Genomic DNA, 17,436 nt, shown 5'->3' on the forward strand with positions numbered 1-17,436 from the left:
TCCTAAGATCTGATACCTAGTATCAGAAAAAATAAAGAAAAAAGCAGGCATCTCAGCATGAGAATATTTACTAAATGGAAGGATGAGGAGGAATAAATGTAAATTCTTTCATTTGTGATGAGCTCAGAGCCAGTTTCAGGGGTTGGCCCTTCTGGATTAGATCATGGTGTGTGACGCGCTGGTGAGGGTTATGTCACCAGAGATCCCCAGCTGGCTGATTTCCCAGAGGTTTTTCATCCGATGGTTGTACTGCAGCAGGTGGGCATCGTTGACTGCGACCTTGAAGTGGTCAGCTTCAACCAGGACTTGTATCTAGAAACGGTCAGGAAAAGCATGTGTTAAGTAGTTCAAGTTAAGCATTCCACCATATGTGTTTTCCAGGACATATGGTCTGTGTGTAATTTTTATTTGTCAATTTCAGTGTAAAGACAAATACATATTGCTTTTAAACCAGTGTGGCCTGAGTTCGTGAAGTCCAGCATTTTATTTGTGGGATGATAAAGATCCAGAGACAGTAACTGAATAGCAAAAATGAATATAGATTGCCAGATTTAAACTACAACAACAACAAAAAAAAACATCAAAATTATCAGAAGGAGCCGGGCGTGGTGGCACGCCCCTTTACTTCCATCACTCAGGGAGACAGAGGCAAGGGGGATCACTGAGTTCGAGGCCAGCCTGCACTACACAGAGAAATCCTATCTCGAAAACCAAGAAAAGTTATCAGGATAGATAATGGAAACATAAAAGCCTAGTTTGCCTACATAAAAATTTAGTTTTAGCCCAGCTGTGGTGGTGCATGCCTTTAATCCAGCTGTCAGAGGGAGAGGCAGGGCTACCCAAGGAAACCCCGTTTTTGTTTTGTTTTTTAGAAAAAAACCAAAGTTTTAGTAGGCCTAAAACAGCAACATAAGAACTCCTTAATGACAAATATTGATTTATAGGACTGGTTGATTTATAGCAAGTTTTGGAAAGGCCAGGAAATACTTTTCCCCACAGTTAGGGGACATTCGCCCTTAAATCCTTCTGTAAGTGGCAGCTTTGTGATATATAAAAGTGACACCCTGTTAGAGTTTGGAGTGGCAATGGTGAGGTGGCTCCTGCCTGTCTTCCCAGCCTGCTAAGCCTGGATGCTGGGCGTGGGGGAAGACTGGCCGGGGCCCTTCCTGAGAGAACACCGGGAGCATGCAGCAGCAGCAGAACTTACTTTGAAGGGCTTGCCGCTTTCAAACGGGAAAGCTGACTGTCTCTCTTCCCTTCCCCAGTTGTTGTTCTGCTTGGTGTTGCACACGATGACTCTTCGGTTGTTTTCATTGAAGCGGGGGTTAAAGTGGAAGGCAACGTCATTCCCTCTCTTGAAATCTAGAGCAAACCTGTTTTAAGCCAGAAATCAGAGATTAAAGGGTGTACCAAGTCAAGAACATCCTCTCAGAATATATAGAAGTGGTTTTCTGTCCAGGAAGCTAATAAGCCAGCGCGTCGGTTCCCACTGAATAGAGCAGGACGAACCTCTCGTTACTGTGCTTAACTCCAAGTGCAGCGGGACAGTCTGTGTTGTCTGTTCACTGAGACAGGATCTCACTATGTAGCCTAGGCTGGCCTCCAACTTGTGATTCTCTCCCACGTTGGCCGGGATTCCAAGTGTGTGGTCACCAGCTGTCTTGGTTTTCATTTGTTTATGAGGTTGTGGTGGTGATTCGTCGACCTTGGCACCATCCTTCCTGACTGTAGTGCTCTCCTCTCTTCACAGACACACTCTTGTGTATTGCAACCCCTTCTAGATACCCTTGTAGCTTTAGACTTATCCTCAGATGATTTTGTACTTGCTATAAGGAAGAGTGGCTCTTTCCTGCCCTGATACATTACTCTTAATACCTAAAAAGGAAGCCAGCAACTTAAGAGCCATCAAGTACCCGACCTTCCCGTGGTTAACCAGAAAGCTCAGAAGAGCAGGGATGCACAGATGTAGCTAATGTTTCTTCCCTGTTGCTTTGTTGTAAAGTCAGGACAGTCATGCTATGAGGTGGGCCTGGCCCAGCTCCTGGGTTTCTGAATGTGTGTTCCCTACAGTAACACTAGAAGCTGACATGTGGGATCTGGCCTGAGTCTCTGGAGCTTCTGAATAACTTAGGAAGCTGGCAGACTACAGTGTTTGTGTCCTTCTGCAGACCGAGGTTGCCATCTCTGTCACACAGTTACCTTTTTCCCATGAATTTATTAGAGTGTTTGTGGGGCCACACAACAATTTTTTTTTCTGTTTACTACTGAGGATCAGTTTTGAGCTGTCAGTAGTCAGGCTGCATCACAAGTGTTTCTGGAACTAAATTATCTAGCACTAACCTTAATTATTAACGTTACTGTGTAGCTCTGCATTATGTTGAGACAGACTGTATAAATGCCTATTTTGAAAATAATAAGTGTATATAACTTATACATGCATATAAGAGAGTATTTACTGTGAGACAAGTTTTGTCATGTGATGGGGCTTTGAGCATCTCTCTAGGCCGCATGGAAAGGAGGGTAGCTTGGAACAGCACTTCCTGCTTGGAACAGCACTTCCCACGCAGAACCAGAGAAGGTTAGCTGGAGGAGTGAGTATCAGCCTATCAAAGCTATGTCTGTCTAGTGACAGGATATGGCTCCCGTTCTTTTACCAGGTACAAACTGGTACATTCTGGGTTTTTGAGACAGAGTCTTTATATGTATCTCTCTCTATATGCCAGGCTGATCTTGAACTTAGAATCCCTGTTTCTGTCTCCTGCAAGCTAGGCTGGTGTGTGCACCACCACATCCCAATCCCCCACTTAAAAAGTATTGAATAAACCTGTACGGATGGCTTGACTGGGTACCCCTTGTCCCTAAGACTTAGAGACAGACGCACTAGTGGTTACAGGAGTGTTGATGGCACCACTAATCTCAGGGACAGATTGAGTAGCTTGCTCTGGGTGTTTGGCTTCATATTATGTAAGTATGACTAGAAGTGATGGTTGGGCTCAGGCCTCTCTTTATGACTAGAAATTGGATATCCTAAATTACCTCATCCCAACCTGGTCCATCTCCATCAAACCAGTTCCAGTGGCAAAAGTTGATTTGTTTTGATGAAACCTTTAACAGTCTTGTGGTGATTTAAATAGGTATGGCCCCCATAGCCTCATGTGTTTGAATGCTTGGCCCACAGGGTACTGATAGGAGGTGTGGCCTTGCTGGAGGAAGTGTGTCATTGTGGAGGCAGGCTTTGAGGTCTCCTATGCTCAAGCTACACCCAGTGTAGAACACAGTCTCCTTCTGTTGCCTATGGATCAAGATGTAGACCTGGCTCTTCCAGCACCACGTCTGCCTGCACGCTGCCATGCTTTCCACCATGATGATAATGGACTAAACCTGAAACTGTAAGCCAGCCCGAATTACATGTTTTCCTTTATGAGAGTCGCCATCATGGTGTCTCTCTACAGCAATGGAACACTGACTAAAACATGATAGAATCTTCTCAAACCCTTTAAGTAAATGACAGCCACACCAAAGGCTGGGCTTCCCAGCTTGCCATTCACTAACTGTAAGACCTGAGCTTCAGTTCTGTCTGTCAAAAGGGGAAGCAATGGCCCTTGCCCTGCACTCACTCATGAGAATCAAAGCATATGACACACACCAAAATACAGAGTAGAGGATATTGTCATTCGCTGTGACAGAACAATCGCATGGCATCAAGCACTAGCTGGGGGAATCCATGTGGTGGCCCATGCCCTTCGTACCTGTTGGCACTGGGCTTCACTGTGCCCAGGATTGTGATCATCATGCGGGGCCTGACTCCTCCAGGCAAGGGCAGATCATAAGGCACTGGCTGGGAGTAGACAAGGATGGGTGTGTCAATAAAGCAGCTGTTTTCTCAGGGAAAGTAAAGCATAGCAAACGTTAGAATCCATGCTAACATGGAACCCTCTAGATTCTGAAGCCTCTGGAGATCCCAGGGTAGAAAAGATAAAAAGCAGCGTTCCCTGTGTGCACAAATGTTAATTGGGACGTTAACAAATAAAGAGCAGATGTTCTTGGACTATCACCAGGCCTGTTTTAACCCATATAGATCCTTTTGTTAACATTTTAAGCTAGACTTTTAACCAACGGCCTTTTTTCATAGGCCCCTTGACACATGACATACAATATTGTAATTCTCCATTTGGAAAGGTCTGTGTCACCCGGGGCTTCTGTGCTCACAGGTTGCCAGCAGAATGCTTTGCACATGAGCATATGTTGAATGAGCATTTCTGTAATTCAGGCCACAAGTGTTGAGCAACGTGGTTAAGATGTGGTGGACACCAGCGCTCTGTCCCTGCCCCTGGTCTCTCCTTCATGACGGTCCCTCCTAGCTTTGGCTTTTGTGTCTAGCCCTGATCTGCACTAGTCTCGTGTGTGCTTCCTGGAGCTGCTCCCCGTGGATGGGTGAACTGGAAGGCTCCTTGCACAGCTGCTCTGGAGGTGTCTCCCTGCCCCTTGCCCATCAGTTTCCTTTCCTGCAGCCCTGGTTTGAGCTAAAGCTTTGCTGCCTTGCAAAGCATTCAGTATTTTGGGGGGTTAGAAGTATGAGCCACCTCATTCAACTAGTGTTTAGCAACAGTACAACTGTGCCTCCGCCTCCTAAGTGCTGGGGATTAGAGGTGTGCTCCACCAGGCCTGGCTTCATTCCTCCAATCTTAACTTGATGTTTATTAAAAGCACCTTTATCAGTGCCATATCTTAACAAGTGACAGAGTAAACTTAACGTGAACACATTCCTTTTTCCACTTGACCAATACTCCTCTGTGGTTGGTCTTTGAGACATGCCTCAGAGCAGCAGGCTTAAAGCATAATTTCCCCTAATGTCCTCTCCTCTTGTATATCAAGACAGTGAAACAGTTCTTCCTTCTTACCAGTGGTCCAGCAGGGGCACCATAAGGGCCAGCAGCAGGATAGGCCCCAGGAGTACTGGGGTAGGCCCCGGGTCCCCCAGGTTGCCCTGGGAAGGCTCCTGGTGCAGGAGGTCTGGGGTAAACCCCAGGGGCCATTGGGCCAGGGTAAGCACTAGGAGGAGCCTGTCCCGGGTAGGCCCCAGGATAGGAAGCCCCTGGGTAGCCCCCAGCCCCAGGCTGGTTCCCCCATGCAGGCCATCCCTGAGGGTTTGGGTTTCCAGGGCCAGCTAAGGCATCATTAAGCTGTAAAGAAAGACAGACAATTAGAGGCTGGGACTCATTCACCAAATAGAGTTCAGGGACTACAGGCATTTTGATCTAAGAAGCAGAGAACTAGAAAAGAGCCATACCTTTCTCTTGCCTGTTCTACTCTCTTGAGTTCCAAGGACTTAAGACTTTCGGTTTGATCCTCTGCTGTTTTGTTTTTTAAGACCTTTATTAACAGGTGCTTGCAGTTTGTTGACTTTTTTTAAAATCAGGTTGTAAACTTATTACAAATTAAAAATGAAGTTCTTAAAAATCTCAGCTTGACCAGATGTGAAACAATTTAAAAACCATTAAAGGTGTATTGAGAAAAAACAGGCTTTTCTTTTTTTTTTTTTTTTTTTTCTTAAAAAACATGTTTGTCATTACCAAAAAGAGACATCTTTAGGTAAAAATAATAAAAACCCCACGCTGCATAGATAATGCAAACTGTTCTAGTATATTTGGTCAACGGGCCAAAAGCAAGCTCTTAGTCTTCAGCTCCAGTCTTTGTTCATTTCTTTTTGCTGGAATTTCATATTCGTTTCTTCTTGTTGGATGACCAGACCGGATGATGTTAGCCGGCATTTACTCAGCCCAGCCCTGCTCAGCTGGTGGATCCGCTGCTTTTGTCTTTTTGCCATCTTGTGGTTTAGGGTTCTCTTGGAGTCTTCGTTAGTAATTGAAGTTGGAGGGATACTGTCTTTGAGGTGGCTGCTGACCTTGGGTCTCATCTCCTTGATTTTCCTTGTCCTCTTCACTGCCATCTTTGGCTGTCTTTGGCGAGAAGAGCCTCTGCTGAATTGTGGTCTGTAACCCGGACACATATTCTGTCTCACTGGTCTGCCTTGCTCTCCTGCACCCTGGCTGTCAGCACCCTCCATCACTTCTGCTTGCACAGGAGGGTTGGAATACTGTGGTCGATGCCCATAGGGTCTCCGCATGTAGGTGGGAACTTTCGCCTGCCATAGGGCCGCCGCTGTTGGGCCTGGCCTTCAGGAGCGCTTTATGATCCCTCGTTCTTTTCCCCACTCACCATCCTGGTAGTTTTGCTGGTAATTGTGTGGACCCCTACGACATGGGTAGCGTCTATAACGGTTATGGTCTGCTGTGTATTTACTGCCGTAACCTGGAACTCCACCAGGGCGTGTAACATTCGCTGCCTCTGCGCCCTTTTCTCTTCCAACAGCGTGAGACTCCACAGTCTCCATCTCCTACACTGCGAAGGTACTCATTCTTCTTTATGGCAGTCTGCTGTACAAATATGTCTTCCTTGGTGTCATTCATTCCTGTTGATGAAACCGTATCGGTTCCTTACATTGAACCATTTTACTATTCCCAAAAACTTAGTTGCGATGACTTTCTTTTCCCGGCTGGCAGGCCCGCGAAGTGAGGCCCCTGCCCCTGCTACCCAGCAGCCCCTGGAGCCGCCTTGGTGTGGGCGGCGCTGAGGGCCTGGGTCTCGGCCTGCTGCTCGTGGTTGCGGTGGTGGTGACGGCTCCTCCCGGGGTGTGCTGGTGACTAGGCCCGCAGTGGCGGTGGGGCTCTCAGGGCTCTCTCCTCCTCTGCTGTCTTTTTATTTGATTTTATTCTGGCCTCATTGTGGAGGATCAGGGAGAGCTAAGCTCTTCTAACTTCCCCCAGGCACTGGTGTTTCTAAACACGCGCTTTCTAATCAGCCTGAGCAGCTGCTGGTGTGCGCATGAGCAGTCAGTGTTGCCGAGGCTCTCCCTGGACTCTGCCGAGGGAAAAGCCAGCCTCCAGCTAACTGGTGCTGAGGGTACAAGTGAGCTGGGGGAATTTCACGGTAGAAGGGCCAAAGGGAAAGCCTGGCGGTGAGTGTGTGTGTGTTGGGGGGGGGGGGGGGGGGGGCTAGAAAAACAGACATGAAATGCTTACCGAAAAGCTGTGTGCCATTTTCCTACGAGAGAAGCCAGAGGGGGTTATTATTATTTGAGCCTGAAAGACTTTGCAAACCTTCATGAGATTTAGCAACCCAACTAGGTCATGGGCAATTCCAGTTAGTCTACAGTCATTTTGCCAAAGTCAATGGTGCAGGACCCTTGAAAACGTCTTGTGCAGGAGCGGGGGATACATTCTAGCTAAATTCCAAACCTACTTGGGTTGTGAAGTCAGACCTTGATGTCAGGAGCTTGTGTTCTGAAGCCTGAGAGTGAAAGCCCTTGAGGGGCAAGGAGCAGGGTGAGAATTTCCTGCCTCTTCTCTAGGTGAAAGATGGTACAAGATGCAGCTTCGCTCGGCTGCCTTCCTCCCTGGGTTTCTCTACTCTTGGAAGGATTCATGGACACTACAGCCTTCCTCTCTTCCCAGCCACCGCCCTCCTGGGACACTGTGGGGAAAGCTGTGTGTTGCTTCCTACTGAGCTCTCAAAAACAGCTGACATGCTGCCTGGTTATTTGACCTCTATTGGCACACACTGATGCCTGCTCTGAGCCACCACTTTCCATATAATCACAGGACCCACAGCCCAGCAGGGGGACATGCACACAGGGTGTGACCAATGCTGCCAGGCTCTGCTGGGACATGCAAATCTGAGAGCTTCTTTATGAGCTGGGAAGGGAGATGGTGTTGGACCTGGGCCCTGGTGGACAGGTGATGTTTGGGAGTGTTTGGTTGGTTGGATTTGGGGACGTTTTGCTTTATATTTTAGAAAAGTCTTTCTGTGTAGCCCACCCTGCCCTTGAACTTATGATCCTCCTGCCTCAGCCTCTCAATTGCCGGTTGTGGTGTGGGCTACTGTGCCTGGCTTTTTAAAGGGTACTTGTATAAATAAAGCAGTTAGCAGTAAAGCAGCACAAGGGTGAGTCAGGTGGCAATGTGAACAGAAGCATTTGGGGGCCAAGATACAGCCAAACAGGTTTGCTTGCACAAAGCCACCACGGGGCTGGTTTGCAGACACACCCTGCTTCCTCCTGCTCAGGCCACTGAAGCACAAGACGCCTGGAACCTGTCCCAGTTTCACCAGCTCCCTTAGAATGCAGCAGAGGGCAGGTTGGTTTGGAAACTTTTAGTGTCTCCCCCGACCCCTTGCGGTGCTGGGGATTAAATTGTCAGCCTAGGCAAACATCTAGCACTAAGCAGCCCAAGCAGCCAGCAGAGGGCAGCTTTGACAGGGCTGAGCTCCATCTGAGCTCAGATCACAGCATTTTGCTACCAGGAGAATTACCTGGACCTTGAAAAAAAAATGAGAATCTCTTCTGACTTCGCTTGCCCAGCTGTGGCGGGTTTACTCAATTGTCCCAAGAAATAACATTCTTAGGTGAGTGCGGTGGCTCGTGCCTGTAATCTCAGCAGCGTTCCGTAGCATGAGGACTGCCGTGGGTTTGAGGCCAGCCTCAAACCACCAATGGAGGCTGCTTGCCTTTATCGCTACATAAATGTACATGCACAGGGCAATGAAAACCAACCAGGAGGGTCTGTTTTTAAAGCCAGCCAAGTGGCACCTGCAACCTCCGCCTTGGGGAAGCTGAGGCAAGAGGGCCCCAACTGTAAAGGCCGCCCAAGCGTCGCAGGCAGACCCCGTTTCAAAAACAGGAGCATCCGCTGCTGGCCGTGACGCTGCACACCTGTAATCCTAGCACCCAAAAGGCTGAGGCAGGAGTTTGAGCTTAAGGATAACCTAGGCCACATAGCAGGGCCGTCTCCAAAAACCAAAAAAAAAGGAAACACTTCCCCCGAAAGAAAATAGTTTTTATTTTTCTCTTAAGCGTGTGACAGTTTTAAGAGGCTTGAAGGCTCATGCTAAACTCTTTAAGTCTGAAGGTGAAATCTGTTAGATAATGTTTCAGGTGAAAATTTCATGTGAGTGAAAAAAACAACCTAACTTCGACATTTTCCTCAGAAAGTTCTCTGTTGATAGACACCACTCAAATTATGTGTGAAGAGTGGCACAACTAGAAACTGTAAGGGGCACTTCCACATTTTTCTTTGTTCTTTGAAAAGCCTTTGATTGGGGCTGGTTTGCTTCGTTTTCTAGTCTGACCAGATGAAATCGTAGAGACAGCAGATTTCACTATGACTCACGTGGGCCTTGGATGGTGGTTTTGACATGGCACTGTGACACATTCCATGGGCTGTTAGGATGCTGATGCCCTCCCTGCATTTGTATGGTGATTTGCAGTTCCCAGAGAACTCTCACAGACCTGTTTTTACTTTGTTAGCAAGCTGATGAGACTGAGTTCTCTGAGTTTCCCTACTGGGTTCCCTCCGGGGGAGCCCAGAGAGCTAGTTCGGTGTCCCAAAGCCATCTCATTGACAGTTTGGGGATAAGGGCCCAAGTTTCCTGACTCCCAATGCAAGTTTGTTCTATACTAGCTGAAAACCATGCATTTTTGAAGTTTTACGATCGAATTCTCTGAAATTGTTAGTAACCTCACTGAGAAACTCTTTGGCTTGTTCACCCAGAACTACATAGCATAGTGAAATAGTAAACAAATTTTAAAATAAGATTGAGCTTTGGTCATTACATGGTGAATCATTCCACACCCAGGAGACTGAATACAGAATGCCATTGTGTACAATCATATTGCTAAGAAAAACCACATTTTAACCAATAAATTGTGTTTTTCCAAAACCAGTATTTGTTTTATTTGTGTCACCTCTCAACCATAGATCTTTTTTTTTTAAACTGAGGTGTGTGTGTGTGTGTGTGTGTGTGTGTGTGTGTGTGTGTGTTATGTGTGCTTACATACCTGTCTGTGAAAGTACAAATGCCTGTGTAGGGGAGGCCAGAGGTGAATCCCAGATATCCTCTGAAATCACTCTCCGCCTTAGTTTTTGAGGCCATTTCTATTTGAATCTGAGGTGTACCAGTTGTCTAGAATGGCTGGTGAGTGAGTCCATAGAACCCGCCTGTTTCCACATCTACAGTCCAGGATTATAGATAGGCCCCTGTGGCCCTTCTCAGCTTTGTAAAAGTGGAGACCTGCACTCGGGTTTTCCTGGCTGTGCAGAACTGGGCCATCTCCCTAGCCCCCAGATAGAGCTTTTTTCAAGTACTTATTTATTTTGTATCTGTAGCGGTATATGTGTGAGGGGGTCAAAAGACAAATTTTAGGAGTTGGTTCTCGCCTTCCACCATGCAGGCCCCAGGACGTAAACTCAAGCAGGCCTGGTGACAAGTGTCATAACTCATTGAACTATCTTACTGGCTCCAGATCTATTTGTTTGGTTTGGCTTTTAGAGACAAGGTCTCTCTGCGTAGCCTGGGCTGGCCTGGAACTCACTTTGGAGACCAGCCTGGTCTTGAACTCAGAGATCTGCCTGCCTCTGCCTCCCAAGTGCTGGGACTAAAGCATGCAACACTACCACCTGGCTCAGATCTATGTTCTGAAAAGGGTTTTAACATGCTCTTTTCAAACTATCAAATTAAGAAATTCTTTTCTCTCTACAGATAGCATAAATGTATAAACTCCATTCTATCACTTCTAGAACCAGAAAAAAAAAATTGAAGAACCACAAGAAAAAAAAAGAAAAATTCACGAAAGATATTTTTTTAAAGCAGAGTGTAGGGCTTGGGTCTCTTTTGGAAAGACCACATTTGGAAGCAGCAGGCAGAAGCAGATCAGTGCAGCTCTGGGTAAGGAATTTAAGTATAAGTTGATGTAATCGGCTGTTTATTGGTAGCTTTTCCTGTAATAGGATTACCAAGTGCACCATGCTCTGCTGGGCCCACCTGCCAATCACTCAATTGTCTGGGTTCCCACTGACTCTTCTACTATTCAGGGACTTCTGTTCACAAAGAACAAAACTGTAAAACAGCAGGTAGTGACCCTGGGCCTTCCCCCTGCTGCTCCACAGGAACCTAGGCAAGGCGACACCATCCCGTTTCCTTTGTGGGAAGGCCACTTCCCAAAGCCACAGTGGTTGAGAGGACGCTCCTAGGGCTCACATTGAGGAAGATGAAATTACTTTGTGCTTCTTTCTCGGTTACTGATTTTTCTCTCTTTGGAAAAGCTGAGTGTCAGTCAAGGAAGAACGAGTGTCAGCAGCAAACTGGACATAGGTGTCTTGCAGTGAAGATGTAGGCTCTGGCTACTAAGGGTACTCAGCAAATAGGTCCAGTCTAGGCCACTTGAGCTCACAGGCAAGAAGTAAGTTTATTTGTTATTTCAAAACAGGTCTTACTGTATGGCCCAGGCTGGTTTGGAATTCTAAATGTAGCCTATGCTGGCTTTGAACTTGAGATTCTCTGGGTTCTGCCTCCCGAATGGTGGAATTACAGGCATGTAACTCTCACACCCACCCAAGGAAAAGTTCTTAGGAGGCAGAGGCAGGCAGGTGTCATAAATCCAGGCCTGCCTGATCTATGTATGGAGTTTCAGCCAGTGCTACCTGTAAGACCCCATCTTGAAAAATGATAATGAAATAAATAAAGGCCTTGTGCATGTCTTTGACACAGTAAAATATCTCATTGATCATAAACCCCTGAATAGACTCCGTCATTCTACATAAACACTATCAGTTTATCCAGGCAACCCATAGAGGAGTTCTGTTTTGCACACAGTTTAGTGAGCCTTCCCTTAAACATTTTGAAGTGTATGCCTGAAAGGCCCATCAAAGAATCCCTCCAGAATACGGACTAAGTACAGGTTTTAAACCGAACTCCTAAACATTTTGAATTTAGGAAGCTAGTCCCCATCAAAGACAAGTATCCCAGCATGTAGGAAACTATGCTTGAAACCATAGGTTTCAAGGCCATGGGTTCAAGCCCAGCCTGGACTATGTACTGAGTATGAGGCCATCCATATAACCCTCTCCAAGTCCACAGATAGGGGAGGTCCTCCTCCCCTTCCATCTTACCCTAGCTCATCTGGTCTCACCCGAAATGGCTACATTGTCCTCCTCTGTGGCTTGGCAAGGCTGTTCCCCCATCTAGGGGAGGCACTCAAAATGCTAGCCACTGAGTTCAGGTAAGAGACCATCCCTGTTTCCCTTACTAGGGTACCCATTTGGATACTGAGCTGCCATGGGCTACATCTGAGAAAACAGGAAACAGGACAGGAGTCTACCACGGAGGGCCTCTGAAAGACTCTACCCAGCATTGTATAAAAGCAGATAATGAGACTCATAAACAAACTTTGAGCAGCATGCAGGGAATCTTATAAAAGAAGGGGGGGATAGTAAGACCTGGAGAGGACAGGAGCGCCACAAGAAGAGCAACAGAACCAAAATATCTGGGCACAGTGGTCTTTTCTGAGACTGATACTCCAACCAAGGACCATTCATGGATCTAACCTAAATCCAACTTTTAAAAGCGTCCAGCTGAGGCTGGCACTCCGACACAAACACCACCACACTGCAGGCTTCCTAGGTTTAGAGGTTATTGCACAAATCTCCACACCGGGCAGAGATGAGTCACCTGGCTTGCAAAAAATTTAGAGGTTACAGTCCAGCCACATACGCCCTAGGGCCTGGGTATTTCTCAAACATAGTCTGTTTTCTGTGTGGTCAGCGTGCAGGGAATGGCTGTAGCCCGGTAGAGCTCACAGCAAGGTCTCTAGCTGAAGGCTCAGCAGGTGCACCAAAGGAGCCTGCTGGCCACGCCAGGAGCCCAGGAGATTTCCTAGGGAGACTCCAGGCAGCCCCCCAAGGTGCCGAGAGGGGGACCTGGTTCCCATGGCCGTGCTAGGGGTAACCAACCGCTTGGAGCCAGCTGCAAGGTGGATCTCGGTGGCCAGGGCTTCCGAGGCGTGCTCAGGGCCCGTCGGCACCCCGCCACCCCCAGGATACTTAGTCGTGACTAACTTTCTCCGAATGTTGCCCGAAGGAGAGCTAGGGCTGTGGAAGGGCTCCTGGGACCCTGAAGATCGCCTTCCGGGCTGCAGAGCCAGGTCCGCCCGCTATCCCGCCAGCGGCGCCCTTTCTTGGTGCTCTGGGCAGCACCCGTCCCCTCGCCCCGCGCCGCTCACCTGGTCACTGTGCTCAGGCCGCCCTTCCTAGCTGTAGGAACAGGGCCGTGGCTCGGCGCTTCTAATACGCTTGTGCCGGGCCAGCCCTCTCGGGGCGGGCAGCATCCCTCGCCCTGCAGGCGCCTGGCTGGGCCGCGCCCTGCGGACCCCGGAGCTTCCCCAAGGGACAGGGACACGCCCGCCAGCCCGTGCCCCTCATCTGTGCCCGGCAGTGGACCCTGACGGTCCGCTCCCACACAATCCCAGGCTCACCCGACTCCCGAGTCTGAAGCTGCCTTTCATGATCTTATCCTGTCTCCATTTCCTTCACGCGAAGCATTCCCCAGAAGTGCTCAGTGAGGGGAAGGAGGAGCAGGTGTCCCTGACACTTCTGAGATGTAAGAGGCATTCCCCTCCCCCGTTTGCATTCATTCCTGCTCTGGATTTTGCTGGGTCTGAATACCCCAAGTTTTGGTGTTTTCATCCTCTCAGACTGAGGTACATAGTATGTTCCCAGTGGGTATTTGTTGATTAAAGAATGAATGAATGAGAGTGGATGAATGAATGAGGGAGTGAATTGTTTCCTAGGAAATTTTTTTTTCCTCAAAGGTTGGAGGGGAGTGCTGCTCAGCAAGGAACAGCTAAATCAGGGTGAAGCTCTGTTTGAAAAGCTGTTACAAGGAACAGCCACCCTTGTAAGAAGGTTCACGTTAGGAAACGCTGTGATCAGCCATTCAGAACTGGAAAGAGCAATTGACCACAGATTAAATTCTCTCTGAACAGTGGAAGAACAAGTTGACCTTTCAGACCTAACACAGCCCAGGACCAGAGCTTCCTGTCTGACTCAGATTCTTCAAGAGCTTGTCTTCTTTTGAGCTGTCTGAAAGCTTTTGGGGTTTAGTTAGAGGACGAAGACAGAGGGACCGTGTTATAAACTCTTGCACTCTAACACACTTTCACCGTGATCATGGTAATAGTTAATTCTCTACACCTACATTTTCTCATGTCTAAAATGGGATTTGCAAGCAAGGGCAGAACAAATCCACCAAAATGGAGTGACTGTTCCATGGGTAGAAAGAAAGGTTCATTTGGGCTCAAACGGCCAAGGTACCCCCTACCATGGGGTGAGAGAAGCAAAAGTGATAGAAAAGCAAGCGGATTTTATATGACAGTCAGAAGTGTGTATGTGTGATCTGATACAGGCCACTGGGAACTAGAGGACTTCACCACAAGTCATTGACATTTGGGGGCAGATTAAGGAAGATTCTTGGTCTCCAAGAGACTGAAGTGGGATGTAGAAGAAGCCAGGAGGAAGAAAGGGAAGAAAAAGGAAGGGAAGGGGGTGGGAAGGCTTCTTTCTGGCTTCTTCTACACCCCACTTCAGTCTCTTGGATAGAAAAAAAATAAAGTAAACCCATTTCTCAAACATGGTCTGTTAAAACCAGCCTAGACTACATAGTGAGACCCTATAACAAATCAACAACAAATAACCAAGATAAAAGAACTGAATATGGTGGTACATGCCTATAATTTCAGTATTCAGGAGGATTGGGAGTTCAAGGCCTGAACTACATAGGGAGACCCTCCCAACACCTTAAAATAAAAATTAAAAAAAATCAAGGCAGGGCCTTCATAGTGCCTGGTGGGGCAAGGTGGGAAGTCACTCTGTAACAGACTCTGCCTTGGTGTTGGATCCCAGACTACAGACAAGCCACCTGGTCGCTGATTCTTCTGTTTGATTGTTTAGTTGGTTGATTGGTTGTTTTTTCTATACAAGGTTTCTTTGTGTAGCCTTGGCTAGACTACATCTATACAAGGTTGTATATACTTCTATACAACCTTCTATACAAGGTTACTCTGTGTACCTGTCCTGGACTCACTTGGAAGACCAAGAGCAGAGATCCGCCTGCCTCTGCCTCCCAGAGTGCTGGAATTTCAAGTGTGTGCTACCAGGATGGGATTCTTTTTGTAGAGAAAACCAAATGATCTCAGACTCAGAAAAAAAAAAAAATTGCTTTTCTAAGCTCCTTCCCCAGGAGGAGCAGAACCCACAAACACTAACTTCCATAATTTATCTGTAAAAACAAAACAAAAACCACTAGTCAAAAGAATCACTGTAGGTAAGCGTGCTTGCTACAAAGCCTGGCAGCATGTTTGACCCGTGTAACAAGGGAGAGAACCAGCTCTTGGATGTTGTCCTCTAACCTGCACACACGTGCTCACATGCATGCATGCAAAAAATAAATGTATTTTAAAATGCTAAAACTGACAAATAAAATTGTAGAAATAAGTGAAGATATTCTTTTTTAATCATTGTAGATAGGTATGGTGGCTCGTACCTTTAAGCTCAGCACTTAGGATTTAGAGGCAGGCAGTTCAAGGCCAGCTTGATCTGTATAGGAATTTGAGGCCACCAGGATACACAGTAAGACCCTGTCTCAAAAACAAACAAACAAAACGAAACCCCCCCAAAAAATCACTGTAGACACTGGCTTATGTAAACCATGGAACAGTCCAGATGTCTGTCACCTGGCTCTCCAGAATTCCTGCAGTCTCTAAAAATAATCAATCATGAGTGTATTAATAAATGATCTCAGCCAGTTTCCTGAAACCACGGGGAAGTGTGCACACAGCACTCGGCCAGCAGGCCTGCTTTATTCCCCCGTGTAGATTTACAAGCTCTTCAGGCCATGTTGCTGCTCACGCATTCATTGCTGTGCCCCCTCTAAGCTTACACAAGGAAGTCACTGGGTGGCTGGAGAAGAATTCAGACACCATCAACTCTCCTCTACACAGGTAGTCTGGTAACCAATTTGTTTGAATGAGTCATCTGGAGCTGATTAACTTGGGGCATCGGTCAGGATGGGGCAACAGGAATGTCTTCTGTCTCTTAGGAAAACACTTGGAGCTGTAAAACGTTGAGTCATAAGAACTAAGTGCTAAGTGCTCTCTAAGTGCTAGCTGGAAGTGGACAGCCAAATAGGTTGCTATGGAGATAAGGGGTGAATCACACTCTGGCTCTCGGAGTAATCTTTGGTCATTTTTAGGGATAGATAAACCTTGTATCTTTGTTACTGAGAAGGCTTACTCACACTGGCCTGAATCATGAGATCAGACTTACTTCTTCACTGCCCACTGTAGAGGACACTTCTCTGCCAATTGCATGCCAAATAAAGTTAGCAAAAAGGGATTACTATATCAAGGAGTGCCCAGAGTTTATAGTCTATATATGTGCAGTAAATGACTTTAGGACCCAGCCCAAAGCCTATATAAACTCTTTCAAAATAAATGTAAAAGGCAGTCTCATAAGATATCACTGAATGACTTCTAGATACTGATGAGTGTGCTGTTTGAAAAAAGGAACAAGCCTAACCTTGTCCCTCAGTAACAGGCCAGCTGGTTTCTGTTATGGAGGTCTGAGGACTCTCACTTGATAAACAAATGAACAGAAAGTCACGCAAAGGCCTCAGAAGAGCTTCCTACCCACAGTGCGAGGAGGAACTTGAAGGAAGCTGGTGGAAGGTCAGGAAGGTATCTGAAGGAGGAAACTTCAAATAGAGAAAGCAGGAGAGAGAAAAAATAAAGCAAAGGAAATCCCTGAGAGAGAGAGAGACAGACAGACAGACAGAGAAACAGAGAAAGAGACTGGAAAAGAACCAGTCAGTCACTTTTTAAATAGGAAAATTAGGATTGGGTTAGGAAGGCCAGAAGTAGAACAGGAAAATTATGAACATCTAAAATCATGTTAAAATATAAAATCAACTTACAGATGGCTTGGCAGGTAAAGGTGTCTCCTAGCAAGCCTCATGACCGGAGTTCAAGCCTCTGGGCCCACATGGCAGGAGAAAACTGACCCCTGTAAGTTGCCCTCTGACCTCCATTCAATACACATCGCACGCAATGTCCTCCCACACACACATAACTAAATGTAATAAAAAGGAAGCATGGCCGGGTGTGGTGGAGCACGCCTCAGGCAGATCTCTGTGAGTTTCAGGCCAGCCTGGTCTACAAAGTGAGTCCAAGACTTCACAGAGGAAAAAAAAAAAAAGCAAAATGTGAAGAAATATGAAATAAAGCCAGGAGGAGAATTTTCTGAGAAACTAGCTACCCTGTGCAAAATTAGGAAGGATGCCCCACAAAGCGTGAAGCCCTGGGGAAATACAAACAAAAACACCTTGATAGCTCTCAGGGAGAGCAGACTGTTAGAGCAGCCAGGGAAAGGGAAAGTAGAAGATCTTCCCACAGCAAGTTTTCCAATTCTGCCCATGTCCGAATCCTGTCACTATGTCCAGGTGACACGTGACAAGAAGAGCTGACCTGGGGACATTTGGTGTATGTGATGC

The 17,436-nt window shown here is 46.9% G+C and overlaps 1 protein-coding gene across 4 annotated transcripts; it reads right to left on the minus strand.

The window, feature by feature from the left end:
- Positions 1-52: 52 nt before the first annotated feature.
- LOC129675836 (galectin-3-like) lies at positions 53-16,941 on the minus strand. 4 transcript variants are annotated; one of them, XM_055605938.1, is made up of 6 exons: positions 16,861-16,941; positions 7,083-7,104; positions 4,902-5,183; positions 3,750-3,838; positions 1,208-1,373; positions 53-312 (listed from the first exon to the last, which is right to left on the minus strand). In XM_055605938.1, exons 1-6 carry the CDS (start codon positions 16,899-16,901, stop codon positions 157-159), a joined length of 756 nt encoding a protein of 251 aa, XP_055461913.1. In that variant the 5' UTR covers positions 16,902-16,941; the 3' UTR covers positions 53-156. The 4 variants fall into 4 exon arrangements, with proteins under 4 accessions (XP_055461913.1, XP_055461916.1, XP_055461914.1 ...); XM_055605941.1 differs by lacking the exon at positions 16,861-16,941 and adding an exon at positions 13,367-13,430; XM_055605939.1 differs by lacking the exon at positions 16,861-16,941 and adding an exon at positions 13,115-13,177.
- Between the last annotated feature and the right edge of the window lie 495 nt (positions 16,942-17,436).

The sequence above is a fragment of the Psammomys obesus genome, unplaced genomic scaffold (assembly GCF_907164565.1).
Source record: "Psammomys obesus unplaced genomic scaffold, mPsaObe1.curated_primary_1811, whole genome shotgun sequence".
Lineage (NCBI taxonomy): Eukaryota > Metazoa > Chordata > Mammalia > Rodentia > Muridae > Psammomys > Psammomys obesus.

Coding starts and splice junctions, on each gene's coding strand:
- LOC129675836 (XM_055605938.1), bottom strand. CDS start 16,901: ATGAGGCTTGCTAGGAGACACCTTTACCTGCCAAGCCATCT. Junction 7,105..16,860: donor CTTTACCTGCCAAGCCATCT/GTAAGTTGATTT, acceptor CTTCTCTCGTAG/GAAAATGGCACACAGCTTTT. Junction 313..1,207: donor AAAGCGGCAAGCCCTTCAAA/GTAAGTTCTGCT, acceptor GACCGTTTCTAG/ATACAAGTCCTGGTTGAAGC.